At 39.7% G+C, this 21,907-nt stretch overlaps 1 protein-coding gene across 1 annotated transcript in view; it reads right to left on the minus strand.

Annotated features, from left to right (window-relative positions):
• The window catches only part of ERCC6 (excision repair cross-complementation group 6), a 76,826-nt gene that overhangs the window by 26,033 nt on the left and 28,886 nt on the right, over nucleotides 1–21,907 (minus strand). Inside the window, exons 5-7 of the mRNA XM_006757131.2 lie at nucleotides 20,565–20,693; nucleotides 15,255–15,413; nucleotides 6,703–6,838 (exon numbers count right to left, since the gene is read on the minus strand). Coding sequence (XP_006757194.1) covers nucleotides 6,703–6,838; nucleotides 15,255–15,413; nucleotides 20,565–20,693 — 424 coding nt within the window. The remainder of the gene's footprint in view (nucleotides 1–6,702; nucleotides 6,839–15,254; nucleotides 15,414–20,564; nucleotides 20,694–21,907) is intronic.

Below are 21,907 nucleotides of genomic sequence, written 5' to 3' on the forward strand. Positions count from 1 at the left end.
TAAAAAGAAAGAACTCTTACCATTTGCAACAGCATGGATGGAATTGGAGAGCATTATGCTACGCGAAATAAGCCAGTCGGAGAAAGACAAATATCACATGATCTCACTCATTTGTGGACTGTAATGAACATAAACTGATGAACAAAAATAAATCCAGAGACAGAGAACCATCAAACAGACTGTCAAACTTCAAAGGGAAGGCAGGGGAGGGTGGGAGGAGGAAGGGTAAGAGATCACCCAAAGGACTTGTATGCATGCATATAAGCATAACCAATGGTCACAGGCACTAGGGGGTTGAGGACATGTGCTGGGGGGTGGGAGTGGCCGGGAAGAGGTCAATGGGGAAAAAAGAGACCTATGTAATACATGTATTACTTTAAACAATAAATAATTAAAAAGTAAATAAAGAGGAGGAAATTGTCTTCTCATCTGTCACAATAAACTTAACATTTCAGAGCCAATAACACTGCTTTAGAGAATAACTATAACACCTGTACCTATTAAAGGTTCGACAGGTGAGAGCTATAACATTATGACTGGTATTTTGCCATCCTCCTATTCATCATTTTCAGTACCTGCTCAATACTACATTGAAGGCCACCCTGACTTAACCATTTCCTGACTTCCTACTTATGATGAATGCAGCAGTAAATACCTCCGGGCTCACACTCCTTCATTGCTTCCCCCTGACTACACCACTATTCTGCTGGCACCGCCACCAGCTGCTATCGAAAGATGCAGCGTTCCACCTCGAAGAACCACAGCCCACCTCCCAAGACTTCTAGAAGCAGTGATGATTTCAACAGTTCCTCCACATCTAGATTTTCCATGGAGGTTCTGGCTGCTAGAAGTCATGAAACAGGTTGGGCATGAGACAGAAGATAGCAAACAGAGACCCAGACTGTTCCAGGCCGCCTTTTAGTCCAGGCACAAAGCTGTGTGCATGCACAGAGAGAAAAGGAGATGAAGACAACCACAACTGTTTGGGGCCTGAAATAAACCGAAAGTTAAATCACCACTGTCACTTATACAATTGCCACTGGATCATGGCCCGACCCTGCGACCCCGACTGCTGGACGCAGAATCCCCAAGATCGCTCTGGACAGCACTTCACCAAGTTACACAAATGAGATTCCAACCTCTCAAATACGATGTTTAGCTTCTTTTGTATGTTTAAGGGTTAAAGTTTATTTTTTAAATTCTGTAATGTTAGCTATAAATGTATAATGAGTAAGGATTAAGACACTTTTAGAAAGAGAATAAGTAAAATTTAAAAATGCCCCCATTGAAAAGATAACCGCCACACACAATAGCTACTGGTAAAAACACATGCAAGACTATTTGCTTTCACCTGATTCAATCACAGAATTCTGTACCTGCTAAGACTGGAGTTTCAATAATGGTGAATTGTTGAATATTACCGATGTCTCTATCCAAATACTTAAGACAAATTATCTCGGGCGGTTTCAAATTAAAAGCTTGTAAAATATGTAACCTCTCTCCTAGTTTTTGCAATTAATAGGGTACGTCTGCAATTAGCCTGACTTACTGAACGCAGTGCTGCTGTCATTAAAAGATGTCTGTGCAAGAGCTGCTGTTATTACGGAGGCTCAGGAGACCAATCGCTCCTAGAGGGCAAACAGTGGACTAGTAGGAAACAAGAGCCATAAATCACACTGTCAGGTGCCGAGAGCGGAGGGGAGCACCGGCACATGAAGGCCATTCGCTGCAAGCACAGCATGGCAGCTTCCCAGGCAGGATTTACTGCACCTGTAATTAATTAAAATTTCCTTCAAGCTAAATCTTTAATAAACAAGGATTTGTGCTGACAATGAAGAAAAAAAGCTCCAGCAACGTAATTTTACAATACACCTCACAGAACAAGCATAGCATCTATCATTCCTTGTATCAGGTGAACATACCATCTCTGAAGTTAATAGGAATTACATCACTTTGCGTAATAATGTGTGTACTTGGAATGGGTCTGAAATATTTAGGATGCTGGAGGCATGCACAAAGGCATGTGGCCCTTTTATTTGTTATGGTTTCACTCTCTTCCAGCTTTTTAAAAAGCCAAGTCTTTTTACTCTAATGTTTCAGAAAACAGGACTTTTAAAAGAACACACGATAACAGTTTTATCAGATGCCTATGTTTTGTGTGGTTTGTCCTTTAATTACACATTGTAGTTCTCAAAAAGCATTTTAACATTCTATTTCATTGTTTCCATTTGTGGCCAAGTGTCTGGACCCAAGGAAAGAAAGTCTATCCATGAATGACCATGAACATTTTTGATGCATTTATATGGAATCATCAGATATGCCAGAATGTATTTTCTTTCTCAACAACTAAGATAGAGACCTACAATATTGTTTCTAATAGTAAAAATTCCCAGAGTAAATGTAAGCTTTGCACATCCCATTTCACAGGAAATCAAACTGGGCTCATAGAGGCTAAGTGACTTGCCCAAGATCACAAAGTGATCAAATGATAGATACAAGATTCAAACCCTGGTCTGATAATTGCAAAAATCTATGCTTTACACCTTTAAGCCATTGTATTTCTCACTCTTAAGCCTCTAAATGCCATGAATTGATCAAAATAAGATAAAACTCTTTGAATTATTTAAAATATTCCACTGAATTACTATATCCTACATAGAAGCATAAGGTGAGACATAAAGTGACAACTGTTTCAGAATATAAGCAAGAAATTTCTCACTATACATCTTCAAACTGAAAGAAAGGTCCTTAATAATTAAGTAAACGTTTCAACAGAGTGTTAAAGATATTGCCACCCACTGTGAGTTATGGCGGAAGTATCACAAAACTACCTTCTTTTATTATCTTTTCATATATTTTCTTTCCCCAACAAAATGGTTAGCTTTTCAAGGCCAGTTAAAACTATATGCCCATTTTGGGAAGCCCTAACAGCATCAAAAACCTGGAACCTCATGTTCATAATTACACAACAAATAAATACTAATTGACTGGCACATTAGGTTTCTCTATAATAGAAAAAAAAGGACCACAAAACATGAGAAAGGGAAAATCTTTGACTCCTATTAAATAAGGTTTTAACTGACCATTGAAGGAGATTCAAAAGACTAGAAATGAATTTATCTGGTTGGACCATTTGGTTGAATATATTAGTCACACTTTTTTTTTTGGCATGGTAGCTGGGTTTTTATTTGCTATCAAAGAGAATATTAACAAAGATAATATAAGAAGGTGATGGAGATGGGAAGCTAACAGGCTATTTAGAGAAGAAGAAAAATAGATGCACCCCATTTAGAAATCGTTTGATCATTTAAATATGTTCTCTAAATGCAAAAATCTCAAAATTTTATGTCATACCAACTACAACAAATCATTATGAAAATAAAGATAATGTATTTGAATGGTAACCAGAACAATTCTGGCATGATTACTCTAGTTAGTATTTTTAAAGAGAAATTCTCTTCTCTTCCCCTTTTCCCCACCCTGAATGTTCCTATGCCAAAGCACCACTGTGACATTTAGACAGGACAACCGGTAGGCACAGAAAGCTCCCCCTGGAGAAAAGGTGTCTTAGCCAATAAGTATGGAGAGGAGGGCAGACAATAGATGCAGGGTGAGAAGCTGGACCGGCATTGACACAATGTTTAAAATATGATTAACAAACATAAATTCTATTGCAATTGAACACACCTCTAAACCAACAGGTGTGCATGTGATGGCCAAGATCTATACATACAAGTATGAAAGAACAGAGCAGAGGCATCAAACACCACTTGGGTGCCTGAATCCAAAAGCCAGAGTTCTGATCTCGGTAGTGTTACTATCAGGCCTGGGTAAGGAATTAACACATTTTGATGTATCATCATTACAAATAACAAAGTGATGTTAGCATTCAAAATAAATGGATTGTGTTTCTAAGTCGTATGGTTTGAAAGAGAACATAATTTTGATCTTTCGCTTGACAGCTTGTATCTTTAGAGATCTGGGATACATTTTTGTTTGTTTGTTTTTTAAAGAAACCTGAAGTGATCTGCTTTCCTACATAATCTCCACGTTATAAATATACTAGAGGCCCAGTGCACGAAATCATGCACAGGTAGGGTCCCTAGGCCTAGTCTGTGATCAGGGCCATCTTCCACCCGCTCGCCAGTCCCCAGTTCCCACCGCCCACCTCAGTTCCCTGTGGTTCACCATTCACATCGGAGCCTGCAGGCCAGAGGGAGGGACCAAGAGGTCTGCCTTCCGCCTGCTTGCCAACCCCCAGTCCTGCCGCCACCCACCCCGGTTCCCTGTGGTTCCCCATTGGCCATCCAGTGATCAGAGCCTGCGTGATGGGGGAGGGACTGAGAGGTGGTCAATGCACCTCATTGCGACTGATCGATTGGTTGTTCTGTTCGTTACGCCATTATGGTCGCTGGCCTTTTATTATATAGGATATTTTTAAAATATATTTTTTACTGATTTTTACAGAGAGGAAGGGAGAGGGATAGAGAGTTAGAAACATCGAATAGAAAGAAACATCGGTCAACTGCCTTCTGCACACCCCCTACTGGGGATCAAGCCTGCAACCAAGGTACATGCCCTTGACCAGAATTGAATCTGGGACCCTTCAGTCCACAGGCCGATGCTCTATCCACTGAGCCAAACCAGTTAGGGCAGATCTGAGATATTCTGTAACAAAAAAGGAACAGTAGAGTTAAGGGTCAGAATAAAAACACAAGTCTACTGCTTTTCCTTAAAAGTTTAGTAAGGAACTTCAAGTTAAACTCCTTGGTGAACTGTAAAGCACTGAGAAAATTATGAACAATCACTTTGGCATGTGTCTGTGTATGCAAAACAACCTCAGAAGCTAGAATCACTGTAAACAGAAGTGAAATATCTGTCCTTAAGCTTTTGCCCTCTGAACAAGTTAAGGAAGCAAGCCTTACCAAGAAACACTGCCCAATGTAAATGCTACTTCCATTAATGAGTCAATGTATTTCATTTACATGCAGGTAGCTCTTCAGGTTACAATTACAGAAGAAACACAGGTGAGCCGTGATCCAGGTGAAGGTGTGAAATATACACACTTCACTAGCCCAAAGAAAAGCATAAAGATGGACATAGAAAGAAATTGTCTTTTAAAGACAAACATCAACTAATGGATCTTTCCACAGAATTTTGTGAAACAAAACATTAAGAGATGTCAATAGACAATGGAAGTGAAAAAAGGAATACCCAGGCTTACAAGGGTGGTGACAGGATGGTTATAATTTATTTTGACTAGAAAAACAACAGCAACTCTTATTTTGGCCCTGGCGGGTTTGGTTCAGTGGTTGGAGCATCAACCCTCAGACCAAAGTATTGAGGAATCGATTCCCAGTTAAGGAAGCAGTTGCAGGTTTGCCAGCCTTGGTAGGGGTGTGTGTGTGGAAGGCAACCAATAGAGTGTCTCTCTCACATCCATCGTTCTCTCTTTCTCTCTTCCTCCCTTCCACTCTCTCTAGAAATCAATGGAAAAATATCCTCAGGTGAGGATTAAAAAAAAAAACGAAAACTGTTATTTCCATGCTGCTAAAATATCACTTTTTAAAATCACAGCATTATATTTTAACTCGGTTTATATTCCATTTATCATTTAAAATTCAAGGCAAAGTTGGTTGGTTTTAACAACAGCTAGTATAAGAAAGACTTCATCTCACCAAACTTGAGCTACCAAACTATGGATAGTACTGATTCGCTTCCATCAAAAGTTCTGCTTACTCATGATCACAACAAGTTGGGAAAGTAGAAGAAAGGGGTATTGGCAAAATCACAGAAACCCTGGGGTCTAGGGGCTCATGTGTGTCTCCCTCAGAAAGGCCAACATTCACCAGCTCTTTCATGGTCCATGAGAGCTTGCTCAAGGGCTCCGACACTCAGGAAAGAAAGAACTCAGAATAAACTGCCACTTCCCGTCAATAAAACAACCTGCGAAACCACAGTGAAAACGTGTAATTATTATTTATTCCACAAATGCTTATAGGGCACTTGGGATACAAAAATGCGGAACACACAGTCCCTACTCTACGCAACTTGCAGTCTAGATAGTGAGACAGATGACAATAAAAAAAGCATAACAGAACACATCTATGTTACCCCTAGGAATACAGATAAACCTCCTTTTAGATAATGTGGTTAAAATTAGGAATAAGTGAGGAAATACACTATCAAAATACAGTGATTATAATTATATGACAACCAAGGATTCAGAGAACAAAAAACTAAAAAGCAACAATGCAAACTGCAAAATTCTCAAAATGGCATATTGTTCTTTTGTTCGTTGAAAACATGTTTTAAAAGCATATTAATAAATGGTTTTGCCAATTAAAAATTATGACCTTTAGTACCCACCTTCCTAAAACCATTTGAAGCCACCAATACTCCTAATCCGCCAGGGGACTGTTCGTGAACCTGCCTTACGGCCCCTCGTGCTCCCAGGCTGAGCCCTGTCTGTGCCCAGCAGGACAACCAACAGTCTCATCACCACTAGGGGCTGGAATTATAAGCCTTCGTTCACAATTATTTTCAAAATACACAGCTCAAATTAAATCAGTAGCAGTTTAACTGCATGAAGAGAAACACAGAAACACCCACTTGATATACATGGGTCAAAGAAAACAAGCATGTAAAATGGAAGGCTTTAAGATGAAACAAACAAAAAGGTGCTGACGTGGGTACTGTTACCTTTCTGTGGGTGTAGGAGCCAGTTTCGTGTAGAACTGCCACTCTGAACGGAGGCCACCATGTGTGAAATTCCTTCACCCACTGATGCATCACTGTCGTAGGGCAGACAATGATTGTCGGACCCAACCCCTCAAACCTGTACCAAAATGTCCAAGAAGAAAATACAACCATAAATGACAGTGCAAGGATGATCAACTGCCAAAAAATAAAAAAAGAAACAAACAAAACTTAACAGTTCAAAAAAGAAAATCCAAAACACAAAAGGAAAATCCTAGCTATGGGATTGATATTTCCTATTTAAAAAAAGCTGCTAAGGTTAAAACCCAATCAGTGAAATCCCCACCATCCCATTCATCGATTGGTGAATGCAGGTATTAAGGGAAAACGCTAGCTAGCACATTGGAAGATAACATCTATGCCCTGCTGGTGTTGCTCAGTGGTTGAGTGTTGACCTATGAACCAGGAGGTCACAGTTTGATTCCTGGTCAGAGCACATGCCCGGGTTGCAGGCTTGATCCCCAGTGGGGGCTGTGCAGGAGGCAGCTGATCAATGATTCTCTCTCATCATTGATGTTTCTTTCTCTCTCTCCCTCTCCCTTCCTCTCTGAAATCAATAAAAATAATTTTTTTTTAGAAAAGATAACATCTAAAGTAAAGGAAAATCAAACAAAAATCATGTCATAAAAATACTTTCTCTCCTCCTCTATTCCAGATTAATGAAGAGATTATTATCAATGTATCTCAAACTAAGGGAACACAAGAGTGCCTTCCATTTGTTTGACCCTTTATAATTTACCACAAGTTTTCACCCACAAAATTCCAGCCAGCCTCACAGCCCTGGAAATAAGCAGGACAGAAATGCCCAGGGGTTCAGAGCCCAGAATGCTGACGTGCCAGGGCCACATGGTCACAGGAGATGGGTAACACCTAGAAGTCAGTCTTCTGAGCGCTGCAGCTCGCTCTTCCACATGCTGCTCACTTCCCATGTGATAAACACACGGAGGAGCAGCGTAGTGGCCGTCACTAGTGGTAAGCCCATGGCCATCGAGCGCAAGCGCCTGTTCTAGTGGAAACAACTGAGTACCACGAGCAAGAGCCTTATCAACAGCCCACGTCCACCCAGCAATCCCAAAGAAGCATATGTACATGGTGGGGAAAGGGAGCCTATTTTTCCTACTTGCTTCCTCTTTTACTTACACACCCACAAATAAAGGGAGGGTGGACTAAAGCATCCTGTTCTTTAATGTAGCACGGGTCAGTGGTTAGGACTGCCTGCGTGTGAAGCCCAGCTCTGGACACACTAATTCTGTGCTCTTAGGTACATTACTTAATCTCTCTGAACCTGTTTCTCATCTTAAAGTGGGAATAACAGTACTGATCATATGGTTTACATAAGGATTGAATCAGTCAATATCTGTAAAGTGCTTACTGTCAATATTGTACCACACAGTAAATACTATAAGTGCTTGTTAAAGAAGATGGAATATCATGTAACCATTAATATTCTTTCTGAAGAATATTTTAAAATCTGGAAAAATGTTCATAGTAAGTCTTTTAAAAAAAAGACTTACACATAGGTAGCTGATAGATGGGTCGTGACCACTATCCCAGCATGCCTTTCTCCTAGCTCCTCCCTAACAGAACCAGTGCTGTGCAGCATCCACGCTTCCTTCCCAGAGGCGTCCCTGCTGGGACTCAGCAGGGTCTGGCTGTAGTGAAGACGGGAGAAGCAGGAGTCCCGATTCTTCTCAGATTGTCAGCACACACCACGCCCCTGGCAATGCTCACTAGTCCACTAAGGGGCCTGGGAACACTGGCTCACTCAGTGATGGTAGTCCCCCCTTATCTGCGGTTTCACCTTCTGCATTTTCAGTCCAAAAATGTTAAATGGAAAAGTCCAGAAATAAACAATTCTAAAGTTTTAAACTGGTCTGAGTAGCTGGACTGTAATGAAATCTCACATCCAGCTTTAGTCGTGCATCGCCCCTTTGGCCAGTGTACCGGTGCTGTATACACTCCCACCCATTAGTCACTGAGCAGCCATCTGGGCTCTCGGATTGACTGTCGTGGTACCACAGTGCTTGTGTTCAGTCACCCTTATAGCAGCCTGCGCTATGGCACCCTGCCCATGCCACTCACCTCCTGTCCTTCTCAGCTACACACAGCACCATCCCACATCATCACAAGAAAAAGAAGGTGAGAACAGTAAAATAAGACGTTTTGAGAGAGAGGTCACATTTACATATCTTTATGGTAGTACATGGTTATAACTGTTTGATTTTGTTATTAGTTACTATTGTTCATTGCTTACTGTGCCTAATTTATAAATTGAACTTTACCATAGGTGTGTATGCATAGGTTTGGTGCTACCCCAGGTGTCAGGTATTCACTGGGGATCTTGGAACACACCATATGGATGAGGTGCTGCACCTTCTCAGCTGGGGAAGCGTTTCCTCTGTTGGTCTCCTGCTGCACGTGCACAAGGAGCTAGCCCAGTGGCCACAGGGCAGCTGGGTACAGTGCAAAATCTTATGACACAATGAGAAATGTGAGCACCTGGGTCCCTGACAACATCCCAGCCTACTGATCGGGCTGTGTTACTGCCCACTCCTGCAGTTTTCAAGGGATAGCACACGTACTGGGAGAGTTTAACCTATTTTGAAACCGGGCTTTATTTACTTACACTCAAACTACCCTGATGAGCTGTAAACCACAGGTACCTGAGTCTACCCGTCCTGCCCTACCCTCCTGTGACAGTAGAACAGTGTTCCTTCTCTCATCAGAGACCAGCCCCTGGGCCTTGCTATGAGCCTGTGCCCCACCACAGCCACCCGCCATTGCTGGCTGCTTCATCTGCAGTCCTGCAGGGGAGTCGGGTGCTAGTGAGTGCATAGTGAATATTAAGCAACTTGGGGGGATCTCTTAACACTAGACTCACGCAGCTACTGCTACAGAGGAGCCAACACTGTCCAGACCCTGCTGACCTCCATGGCCCTCTCCCTCATCTGGAGCCGTCTCGGGCACTTTTTAAACTGTCCTTCTTCCCCTCCCCTACCTTTTTCTGCCCGACACAGTGTAGACTACAGTTAGATGTACACTGCACATTCCTGCCCCATGCTATCTAATTAATTCCCATTGTTTCAATTACTCCCTCTACACAGATGATGCCAAATCTAGGTCTCCAGCCCAGATCTCCTTCCTGAACTCCAAAGTACCATATGCTTGGATGTCTAATGCTGTATCTCCACTCAGATGTCCCCACAGCATCTTCCCCACACACCTTGCCCTCCGCATGACTCCTAATCCAACGGAAAGAACTGTCACCTACTCTCCAGGTGCCCAATTTGGAAATCCAGCCCTCATCCCTGGTCAGCCCCTCTTGCTCTCCACCATATCCAACCTATCAAGTTCACGTCACGTCTGGCTCCTCAATCCCTCCACAAGCCACCTGCCTGTGCATCTACATGCTGATGCTCAGTTCTGGCCACTGTCATCTGACCCGGTTACTGTGTGTACTAGCATGATCAGTTCAAAAAAGCAAAATCTGAATGCTTCATCCCTTTGCTTAAAAAAGCCTTTTAACATCTGCCTATTGTTCCTGGAACAGTTTAAACACCTAATCTGGCCTATGAAACCACAAGAATCTGAGCTCTGATCGCCTCATCAGCCTCACCTCTCACGACACCACCCCAACATCTGCCCTGAGGCTCAGCACTCCAACTGCCTGCACTGTCTTCAGTTCCTACCAAGAGCACAACCTGGGCCTCTCACTCTCTGCCTTGTCCCTTCCTATCCTTTTATCCTATCTATCGTCTATTTCTCCTTCAGACCTCAGCTGCTTCGGTAGCTTCTCCCTGTCCTTTCCTCTCCAGAAGGGCTAAGGACCGTTCCGCGGTGCAGCACCCTAATGAGACCCGGTACTAACTAATCATTCCTAAGCGCCTTCCTTCAAATCACCTCAATGCCTAAGGCACAGGAAGGAATTAATGAATACTGGCTTTATTAAATAAAAGTATTTTTAAGGCCCTGACCAATTTGGCTCAGTGGATAGAGCATCGGCGTGCAGACTGAAAGGTCCCGGGTTCGATTCCAGTCAAGGGCATGTACCTTGGTTGCGGGCACATCCCCAGCAGAGGGTGTGCAGGAGGCAGCTGATCGATGTTTCTCTCTCATCGATGTTTCTAGCTCTCTATCCCTCTCCCTTCCTCTCTGTAAAAAATCAATAAAACATATTTAAAAAAATATTTTTAAGGGTTGGCAGAAAATATATTGAAATAAACGAGATAATTTCTGAGTTGGGGGAACATGTGTAATTTTTATTTTCTTGCTACAGTTCAATAAATGATACCTGAACTTAAAAAAATATATAAATCAGAGTTAATCAAACAGTGCTTAAAATATTAAAAACAATATTGTGCAAAACTGAAAAATACCTTGTAGCTCTAACAGAAAAACAAGCCATAACCTAAACGAGGCTTACTCTTATACTCCAACATGACAGTCTCCACCTGCTTCCAAACCCTTTCAACCTGCGGCTACAGCCCCTGCCCTGCCCTCTGCTCTGCACAAGGGCTGGGACTACAGAAGTCAGTGGCTGCAATCAACTCTGGCACTTCCTGCAGAATTCCCCAAACGTCTCTGCTTCTCTCCAAGGCAGATCCTGGGAGAGTGTGCCTCTGCCCTGGCCCCTTCCAAGACAATACTCCTTTCTAAAAGGATTAAATGCACCGGCTTCTATCCTCCAAGGGGAACAAGAATTATCATCAATATGTACTTAGCAGGAATTAGGAAACAACCATTCAAAATCTGTCTAAAATAGTTAAAAACAAATTCACTTCCAAATAAGCATAAATACACACATACGGACGGGGTTTTTATTAGGTTCTACCACAGTTTTTCTCTTTCAGCAAACTGCTACAATGATGACTCACATTTTGTCATTTAAGGTCAATATTACATTCTGGCTGAACAGCTGTGTGAATTACTACGCCCTTCAATTTCTGTCATTCTCCCTTTATTTGAAGACTACGGAGGCTTAGAGGCTGAGTAGACAGCTAGGAGCAATACCAACCTTGTTCCTGAACCAAAGAAGGGGCAATCAAATCCATTAACAATCACATCTACTACCCTACCCTTCTCCAGCCCTCAACACTGGTAAGATGACCACTAGAAGTACTTAAATATCCTAGAGCCTTGGTCGGCAAACCACGGCTCTCGAGCCACATGCGGCTCTTAGGCCCCTTCAGTGTGGCTCTTCCACAAAATACCATGTGCGGGCACGCATGTACAATGCGATTGAAACTTTGTGGCCCATGCGCAGAAGTCGGTATTTTGTGGAAGAGCTGGTATTTTGTGGAAGAACCACACTGAAGGGGCCAAAGAGCCGCATGTGGCTCGCGAGCCACAGTTTGCTGACCACTGTCCTAGAGGATTAGCATTAATTACCAAACTGGCTACAGTTCCTTTCATCCTCATTATCATTGATTATGATCTCACAAATTTAAGACAAGCCAATAGTGTCAGGGTCAAATATGTCAACCTGCAGGATGGAAATCTGCTACTCACAGCCTAGAACTTACCAGAAATTACAAAGTAAAATATTTACCTTGAAAAGTTTATTAATTTTTTCAAGCCATTTATTTGTAATTAGAAATTTACTCAATGATAGCTAAGACTTTAAAATATTATCTGAAGTTTGAAAGATAATTTCTTTCCTCTCCATCATAAAATTTGGGGTGTGTCTATCATAATATGAATGGCAAAGTGAAAATAAGATAGTATGTGCATTATGAACTGGGAACACAGTGACCAGTATAGATTTTTATTAACCACATGCCATATGTTTCTCCTTCTTAAAAACAAACACACATACACAACACATTAAAATAAACCACCCAAAACATCTTTTGCCACAAAGTTTCTTCTTGCTATCACAGAGACCCACACTATTTTAATGATCATGGGACTCAAAATTACAACACTAACACCACCTAAAGTTAGGGCCTCAAACTGCACAGCTTGTAGGAGTTCGGGGGAAATGTGCACAGCCAATAAAGCAAGGCCGACTCATAGCACTTGACAACTCAATTTCATCTGAAATTCATTTGACTATTCATCTGACTCGTTTCCTTAGGACATGAACACAGAGGAAAACTCTAAATTCATTCTGTTTTGGAGGAGGATATGTTACAATGCTGTTACATATCAGTAGTTTGCTCTGGCACATGGGAGTTGGGGGACCCTCAGTGCACCTCTATTCATACAGAGCCTCGTTGTTCTGATGATATACAACCACATTTTGGGAAGCACTTGTACCAATACTATTTCAGTGAAGACGATCTGGGCTATAGTCCAACACGTCACACGATTTCATTATGGAAAAGAGGATATGCACCGATAGCTAATTGATTACAGCTGTTCTATCATTAGCCTTGACTTCACTCCTACAATTGTCACTGCTTGGGAGGCATGTTTTAATTTTTAGATCAAAATTACACTGCAGGAATGACTTTAGGTTTCCTAGGCCCAGAGGACGAGGTTCCATACAGGTTTCATGGTAATAGGGAAGGAAAGGAGGAAAGACATGGGAAATAAGAAAATCCCAGAAATCATTTAAGGAAAGAAAGACAGTCCTAGAAAATATCTGGGGCAGCTTAGGGCATTCTAGTTATCAAAACAACAACAAAAACCCAAGTGGAGTTATAGAGCCAAGCCCACCTAAGAGCTATTTAGAACAGAGAAAACATTTTACAAATCTAAACTAATGACAGTCTTAGAAAAGAAAACATTAAGTTCAACTCTGCCTTTTCCCTGGGCTGGAATGTCTTCACTTGATTCCAGGCAAAATGTAACAGAATTCTAACATATGAAGAAAAACCTCTTCTTCCTTGTAATAACAACAAAATATTTAGTATTTTAAAATCACCAAGTGTTTTTTCCCTTTCCCGCATTTACATAAATATTTCTAAAACTTTAAATACTCCTCATGAGAAGTGTTGATCTGGTAAATTAATAACAGAGTAAGGGATAAAGACAAAGCACTGTGAAGATGGAAAGCTCTTCACTCAGTAGCCTATGGTTTGTATTTGGCTCTCTGCTATACACTGTCTGTGAAGAATTGGAGGACAACACAACACAGGGACTTTCTGCAGTTGTGACTTCAGATACACTGATATGATTTTAAAGGTGTCTCCAAATCTTATCTAGAGCATGCCCGAGGTTTCTACCACATAACCATCCGGTAAATAGCTTGCTTTTACTCCTTAGATAAGCCTATTGGAATCTAAAAAGCTCTCAGTATTATGCTAAGTGAAATAAGCCCGTCAGAGAAAGACAAGTATCACATGATCTCACTCATATGTGGAATCTAAAGAACAAAATAAACTGATGAACATAATAGTTCCAGAGACACAAAAGCAAAGAAAAGACTGATGAATCTCAGAGGGAAGGTGGGGGAGGGGAAGAGACTAACCAAAGATCTTATATGCATACTAGAGGCCCAGTGCAGGAATGGATCCCTTGGCCTGGCTTGCGGGGCCTGGCCCCAATATAGGCAGAAGCAGGGAGGTGAACTAGAAAGGGTTAATGGGGGGAAGAGGGGACATAAGTAATACTTTCAACAATAAAGATTTTAAAAAACAATAAGAAGCTCTGAGATTAACTGGCTTCAAGAATAACCCACATAATTTACCTAGCATTATTGTTCCCAGTACTAAACTATACAAAGCAAATTTACAACTTAAATATGGAAACAGTCACCACACTGATTTTAAAATAAAGTATTTCAATCCTACCATACCGAACTAACACTTTAAAATTCTTATTCTTTCAGAGTACTAAAGCTTTAATAGTATTAAAATTCCTAAAGAAAATAAAGACTAAAATCTAAACAGTTTTCTCTCATTTTAGCATTTCAGATAGTCACTTAGGCTGTGGCCTTAGAATTTCTATAAAGTCTTGGAAGAGGGGGTAGAAAGCAATAGTGAGCAGACAAGTAATGTCATTATAAGAAATCACTGTCTATAAATGCTCTCATGCACGACGACTATAGAAGAAATTCGGGAGAATGGCTTTTCCAAAGTTCCAACTTTCCCCATGAATAGACTTTGTACTTACTGTAATGCTTACCTGGTCTCATGCCAAAACAAATATTTTAATATAAAATTTAATAAATGGAACTAAAAGTATCATGTCTAATTTAATATTCCATATTGTGTAAACTATTGATATTAACATAATTGAGTTTGTAAACAATCCATTTGTAGAAGCTAACCTTAGACAACTGTATTGACCCAAAACATCTAGTGGGGCTCATCTGCAAAATGAAGCCTCAATGCCTAGAATTCATTAAAAGTGTTACATGTTTAATTTCTCCTGCCCTACAGCTCCATTGTCTCGTAAAAATTTTCCTTTGATCTCCCCCACTAAAAGAATTAAAGGAATATTGTAATTGAAATGTCATCAATAATTCACAAGACCCTCCTCCACAGCAATACATCTGATAAAATATTAATTGAGCTCCACAGACTGACAGTCTGCAGAGGAGCACTTGCCTGTAATTTGAACCACGAGTTCTGATCTTGCTGTAGCTCAGACCTGCCAAGAAGGCAATTATCTGGATGGTCTTGCCCAATCCCATTTCGTCTCCCAGAATTCCTCCTGCCTGCTGGCAGTGCAATTCCCACAGCCACCTAACACCTGTCTGCTGGTACCTACAACAACAAACACCAACAAGAAAAAGAAAATGGCAAATGGTGGATAATACAGATCATAACACAAAGTACTCATGAATTAATCATTTCGCTAAGTTCTAGTACCAGTTAGAGAAACATGCCGGATGTGTGTTTTACATAAGTATTATATTTATAAAGTCATACATTTTTTATTACCTAGGCCTAAAATCACAAATTTTTCTTTACAGAACATTAACACATTTCTAATTAAACTGATAGATGGCATAATTAGGGGCTATTTTATTTCCTTTACAACATTAAAAATAGCTTGGTAGATAAACATAAACTCATTATCTTTTTCAGTATCTTTCTGGAGGGGGAAATCTCAAATACTTTTAGTTTTTTAAGTTTCAATAATTTTCTATTAACAAAAAGCATGAACAGCATCAAAAGCAGGCCATAGATTACCAATTTATAGCATATATTACTGAAAAGTCACTTGGTAATCATATTACTTTTTTTGTTGTTGTTAATCCTCACCTGAAGATATTTTTTCCATTGATTTTTAGAGAGAGTGGAAGGTAGGGGGAGAGACAGAGAGAGAGAAACATTGGCCGGGGATCGAGTCTGCCACCAAGGTATATGCCATTGACCAGAATTGAACCTGGGACCCTCCAGTCCATGGGTGGATGCTCTATCCACTGAGCCAAATCGGCTAGGTCCATATTTTCTTTTTGTAAGAAAAATTAAATTAAATTGTAAGGTGATAAACAAGTCTGAATAATAGAGTTCCTCACAAAATTAATACATAACAGATGATTCTGCCATATTACTAGCATATGCAAAAAAAAGTTTCAAAAATCAATAATACAAAAAAACTTTTTAATATTTTAAAGCAGAAGTTGATTCAGGGACTTTTTCATAGATACAAAAACATTAGAGCTCTTGATATTTTAAATAAGGAGTACAGGTCAAAGGTAATAATAACACAGTCCCCTCTACAAAAAAAAGAAAGAAAAATGTTGGTATTTTCCTTTCTCAATGGCATATTTATTTAATCTATAGTCTAAAAATAAAGTTTAAAAAAAAATAAAAATAAAGTTTAAAAAAGGAATAATGCAAAAAGAATTTTTAAGAGTTAACATCATGGAACAGTATAAAGATTCCATGCCAAGTTAAAAAGTTAAAAAGAAATCTAAAAAAAACACACACAAAAAAACACATAAGTTAAAAGACAATGAAATCCAAAGGATTTTTTTTTTTCTTTCAGGAAAATACCAAGACTAATGAGCTTCCCACCGTAAAAGAAAATGATTTCATTTTACTGCCCAAATGTATTTGGTACACGACATGTCTACCTAAAATCTCATTATGAACTGCAGTCCTTGTTGAACTAGTTTTACTTAATCTTCTCTCATGTCATAATTAACTTTCCCCCAGTATTCGGCAAATCAATTCCAAAATTTGACTCCAGCTGTTGCCATTATTATCTATCACATAAGGAAAACTTAGAATGAGAATTTTACTGCTTACTAAGTTTGCTAATCTATACTAATAAAAGGGTAATATGCTAATTAGGGTGGAGATCCTTCCAGACGTCCTTCCGGACAAAGCCACAGCGGCTGCCCGAGGCTCAGGCAGGCCACGGATGGCGGCTGCCGCTGGGAGAGCCGGCCCAAGGCTCAGACAAGCCGTGGAGGGAGCGGGCCTAAGCTGTCAGTAAGACATCCCCTGAGGGTTCCTGGACTGTGAGAGGGGGCAGGCCAGGCTGAGGGGCCCCCAACCCCCACCCAGTGCACAAATTTTTGCGCACTGGGCCTCTAGTCATAATATACAATTTGAATATGCACCCTGGAAAAAAAGGATTAAAAATCAAGACATAAAAAGTGCACTATGAATAAAATATCATTTAATTTGGGAAGAAGGAAAAGTTCTACTTGCAAGTGGTATACAATCAGAGAATAATGGCAACTACTTCAGGAGCCTAGAGCGGGGTGGGCAAACTTTTTGACTAGAGGGCCACAATGGGTTCTTAAACTGGACCGGAGGGCCGGAACAAAAGCATGGATGGAGTGTTTGTGTGAACTAATATAAATTCAAAGTAAACATCATTACATAAAAGGTACGGTCTTTTTTTTCAATAGTTTTATTCATTTCAAACGGGCCGGGTCCCCGTAGTTTGCCCACAGCTGGCCTAGAGCCTACTGCCAGGGAGGCACCAGGCCAGGTGGTTGGATGTAGCCTCAAAACCACCCTGCAGGGAGATTGGCCAGCCTGTTTTATAGTTAGGAAATGAAGGCACGGAGAGGTTAAGTAACTTGCCAAAGGTCACACTGTTATAAAAGAATGAGCAAGGCAGAACTGAAAATCCAGAACCTCTGATTCCAACCACTTGAGAGATAATCCTGACCAGCAGTTCTCAAGGAGGGGTCACTCTGCTTCCTCAGGAACATCTGGCACTACCTACAGGCAAATGCCCTTGTTCTCTAGTGGTGAAAGTCCGAGATGCTGATCAGCATCCTACAACACAAAGGAACAGTTCCTACAACAAAGAATTATTCGGCCCAAAATATCATTGTACTAAAGATGAGAAACCCAGATCTAGAATAAAAGCTGGCTGTGAACTGGCTAATAAACTAATTCCAGCTTTGGAAAAGGATGTATTCAAAAAACTCGCCAAAAAACTGATGTATAGAACTAACCCTTTATTTGTGGTTTCACTTTCTACAGTTTCAATTACTTGCAGTAAATCACAGTCCAAAAATATTAAAGAGAAATTCCAGAAATAAACATAAGTTTTAAGTTTGCACACCATTCTGAGTAGCATGATGAAACCTCAAGCCTTCCCACTTCGTCCTGCTGGGACATAAGTCACCCCTTTGTCCAGCATTACCCGCACTGTACACGCTCCCTGCCCATTAGTCACTTAGTAGCTCTTTCAGTTATCACATCCACTGTTGAGGTATTACAGTGCTTGTGTTCAAGTAACCCTTATTTTACTTAAAAATGGCCCAGGCACAAGAGTGGTGCTGGCAATTCAGACTATGCCAAAGAGAAGTGAAAAGAAAAGTTTGGTACTATCCACAGTTTCAGGCATCTATTAGGGGTCATTAGGGAAAGTTAAATATTTTTACAAATTACTGTACCATAGTAAAGAAATTATTATACTCTGCTTCTCCCATGAGACTAAAACATCACAAAATTATCACAGATAATTGGTATATTTTGGCATTGTCACACTAATCCAAAATTGCATTAACTAGCGTAGCTAAAAGTAAGGTCAAAAGGGTGAAGCTTGCCATTCGATTGCTAAATTATACAGATGAATGCATTTGCTGGGCAAACTTTCAAAACAGAATTTTAAAAGTTAAACATGACCTTACAAAAAATATCACTTAAATGGATAATTGTACCTTCTGACTCCCTTGTGTACAATTCCCTGTTAATCTAAATCCACAGGGTGCAGTAAATACAGGAAAAATACATATCTATAGTTTAAAATTAAATGGCCTTACCTGAAATTTAATCATAAAATAAAAATGGAGACTATCAATCGTATTACTCTTTTTCATATAGCAGAAGAAAAGGAACAGAAGTTTTATAACATTTTTGAAGTATTTAAAACCCTGTTTTGAGTGATGAAAAACAACAACAAAAAATACTTTCCAGGAATGTGCAATTAAGATAAATTAAAAAACCAAATAAACGTGCCAACATTAACTACAATAAGGCAAATAGTCAATACAATATATCATATACATTCTTAGTAAGCAAAGTTTGGTTGTATTAACTGTGAAATTTTTTTGCTAGAAAATTTCACATTTTTTAAAAATGCAGATTCAACTTGAGTCTTGAGGATATTTGCCAAATCACTATACGTGTAGAAGTATCTTATCTTTGATAAGATACTATAATTTGGCCTGTTACTTAATAAGCAATCGCTTCAGAGAAGATGAAAAGAGTTGCCAATAAACATCTTTATTTATCTTTCCATAGTTAATTTTCATTTTGGGAAAGCAATAAACAAAGTTGCCACCTCTCCAAGCTATAAAATCTACAAAAATTACTAGAGAGATTCAGATTTTAATTTCTTTGCAGTTTTTTCTGTCTAGTTATGGTAACCCAACCAAGATACTTCAACACATCTTTAGGATTCAGCTTTTCTATATGTTTAGTGAGATAAAATAATTCTTCCTGTTCTTGTTTTCTCCCACACACTCCAAGAAAAATTAAAACTATAAATAAAAACTCTCTGAGATGAAATATAAAAAGCATGCTATTTTTAAATAGACATCTTGCAGAAGTTTAAAGCATGGCTGACAGGCAAATCTATGAAGATTAAACATAACCATTTCAAAGAAAGAAGTTTGCATCCCGCACCCAACTACCAACTGATAATGAGAGACAGAAAGAAGCTATTTAATGGTTTAACTTCCTATATGCATCTAAGAAGCCTTCCTGAAGTACCTTGTTAAGCAAGTCCCAAGAGTGATGAGACTGAAAATGTGCCTCAGTATTCACATTCATCACGGGAGACTGCCCAGGCCTTGCAGGCTTTCCGCATGCGCCTGCCATGCAGCATCCGGTTCTAACACTGAGGCCACTTCACATATGAAACATAGTCAGTTTCAAAGAGCAGCTCAATCCTGAAGGTGTTTGACTACATCTTCTTTTCTGACATTAGGACATCTACATAAAATATTTAGATGCACATTTGGTCAGCTCAAAAGTATTACACCCTTAGGTACAATATAGGGCACTCAGAAAATAATCTAAACAGTTTTTTTATTCTACATAGAAGTAAAAAACCTTCCCAATATTGATTTTAATATAAAACTCTTCTTAATTAATCTGATTTAAGAAATTAGAGGTTTGGTTCCTAAAAATTACTAAGAACTATAAAATAACTCGATGTAGATGGTTTTTAAATGTGCTGCTTTTAGTCTGTTAAGATGGGTCTATATAGATTCATCAGTTTACAAACATACCCAATGCGCACTTCAGTCAATTTATTATCATCTAATTTTAATGAACAGCATGTGGCTAAAATTTCACTTGACAGCATCTATTTGCAATAAATTGCTGCCAGTACCTAAGGGCCCACAGGTAACTGCTGTGTAATTCCTAAAATATTAATCTGCACACAATGGCTTGATGACAGAATAAAAGGAAAAAACACATGGCACATACTTGAAAAGCTTTTTGAACAAAAAACCTGGCACTTTAAAACCTTCATCAAACTCAGCATCACTTTCCTCAGAATCATCTTCAAGCTTCAGACACTTCTCTTTGTCCTGCAGTCTCAGCTTATTCCATCTCCTACCATGAAAAGAAAAATCATATTTCCATTATTTTGATTATAAGACAGATTAAACTAGATCGGTCTAGATAATGCACAGGAAAAAACAGGCAAATTAGAATGATCTTTTTTCGCCCAAAACACCAATATTCAAAGAAGAAAAACAACTAATTCTCTTTTCCTTCCTTCTCAATTCAATTCTTATTTGAATTATTGTTGCTGTGCTAGAAATATTTTTGTAAGGTCCCAATTCATTATCAAAAACTACCTGATCCTCTTCTGGAATACACCCTGAGGGAAAATTTCTCTGCTAGTTCCTAAGATATATGAACTTAATTTTATAAAAGATTCAGTGAAAATTTCAATGTGGCTAAGTATCTCCAAAACAGCAGTATAACAAAAAATATTTTATTTATAATTACTATTTCTGTGCTAAAAATATGCTACTAATAGCACAAAACAGCACAACATCTTGAATATAAAGCAAATTTTTGGTCAATATGACTATAATTGGATTCACACATTAATTACTTAATGGGGGGCATCAATAATATAAAAGTACTGATAATTATACCACTGAGGGAAAAAAGTGTGTTCACTAAATAAAATCTAAGTTACAAATTTAGTACATAATGCTTTTCAAATATAAAATAAAAGGAATATTTATATTTCAGAAGGGTAATGCCATCTATCCTATCTAATAATAGACAAACATGGTAATTGACCATACCTTCACTACCCCTCCCATTGGCTAATCAGCACAATATGCAAATTAACCACCAACAAAGATGGCGGCTAATTGCATACTGCAGGCAGGGCAGGACAGTGCAAGCCGCCAGTGCGTGCCACCATCCAGGGCAGGCCCAGCCCTCCCTGCCACCAGAGACCCCATTGGCAGGTCCTGGGCAGCAAGGCAGCCCCACCCCAGAAGCCGGCCTGCCTTGCCCCAGAAGCCAAGACAGATTATGAGGGTGAATCAAAAACAAAACCCACTTTAAGTATAAAGACACATATAGATTAAAAGTAAATAAATTAAGCAAAATGCTCAGTGGATAGAGCATTAGCCCATGGACTGAAGGGTCCCAGGTTCAATTCCAGTCAAGGGCATGAACCTCAGTTGCTGGTTTGATCCCCAGTCCCTATCAAAGCATGTGCAGGAGGCAACCAATCAATGAGTCTCTCCCTTTCCCTTCACTCTCTCTAAAACTCAATGGAAAAGTATCCTTGGGTGAAG

Source organism: Myotis davidii, unplaced genomic scaffold (genome assembly GCF_000327345.1).
Source record: "Myotis davidii unplaced genomic scaffold, ASM32734v1 scaffold854, whole genome shotgun sequence".
Classification (NCBI taxonomy): domain Eukaryota; kingdom Metazoa; phylum Chordata; class Mammalia; order Chiroptera; family Vespertilionidae; genus Myotis; species Myotis davidii.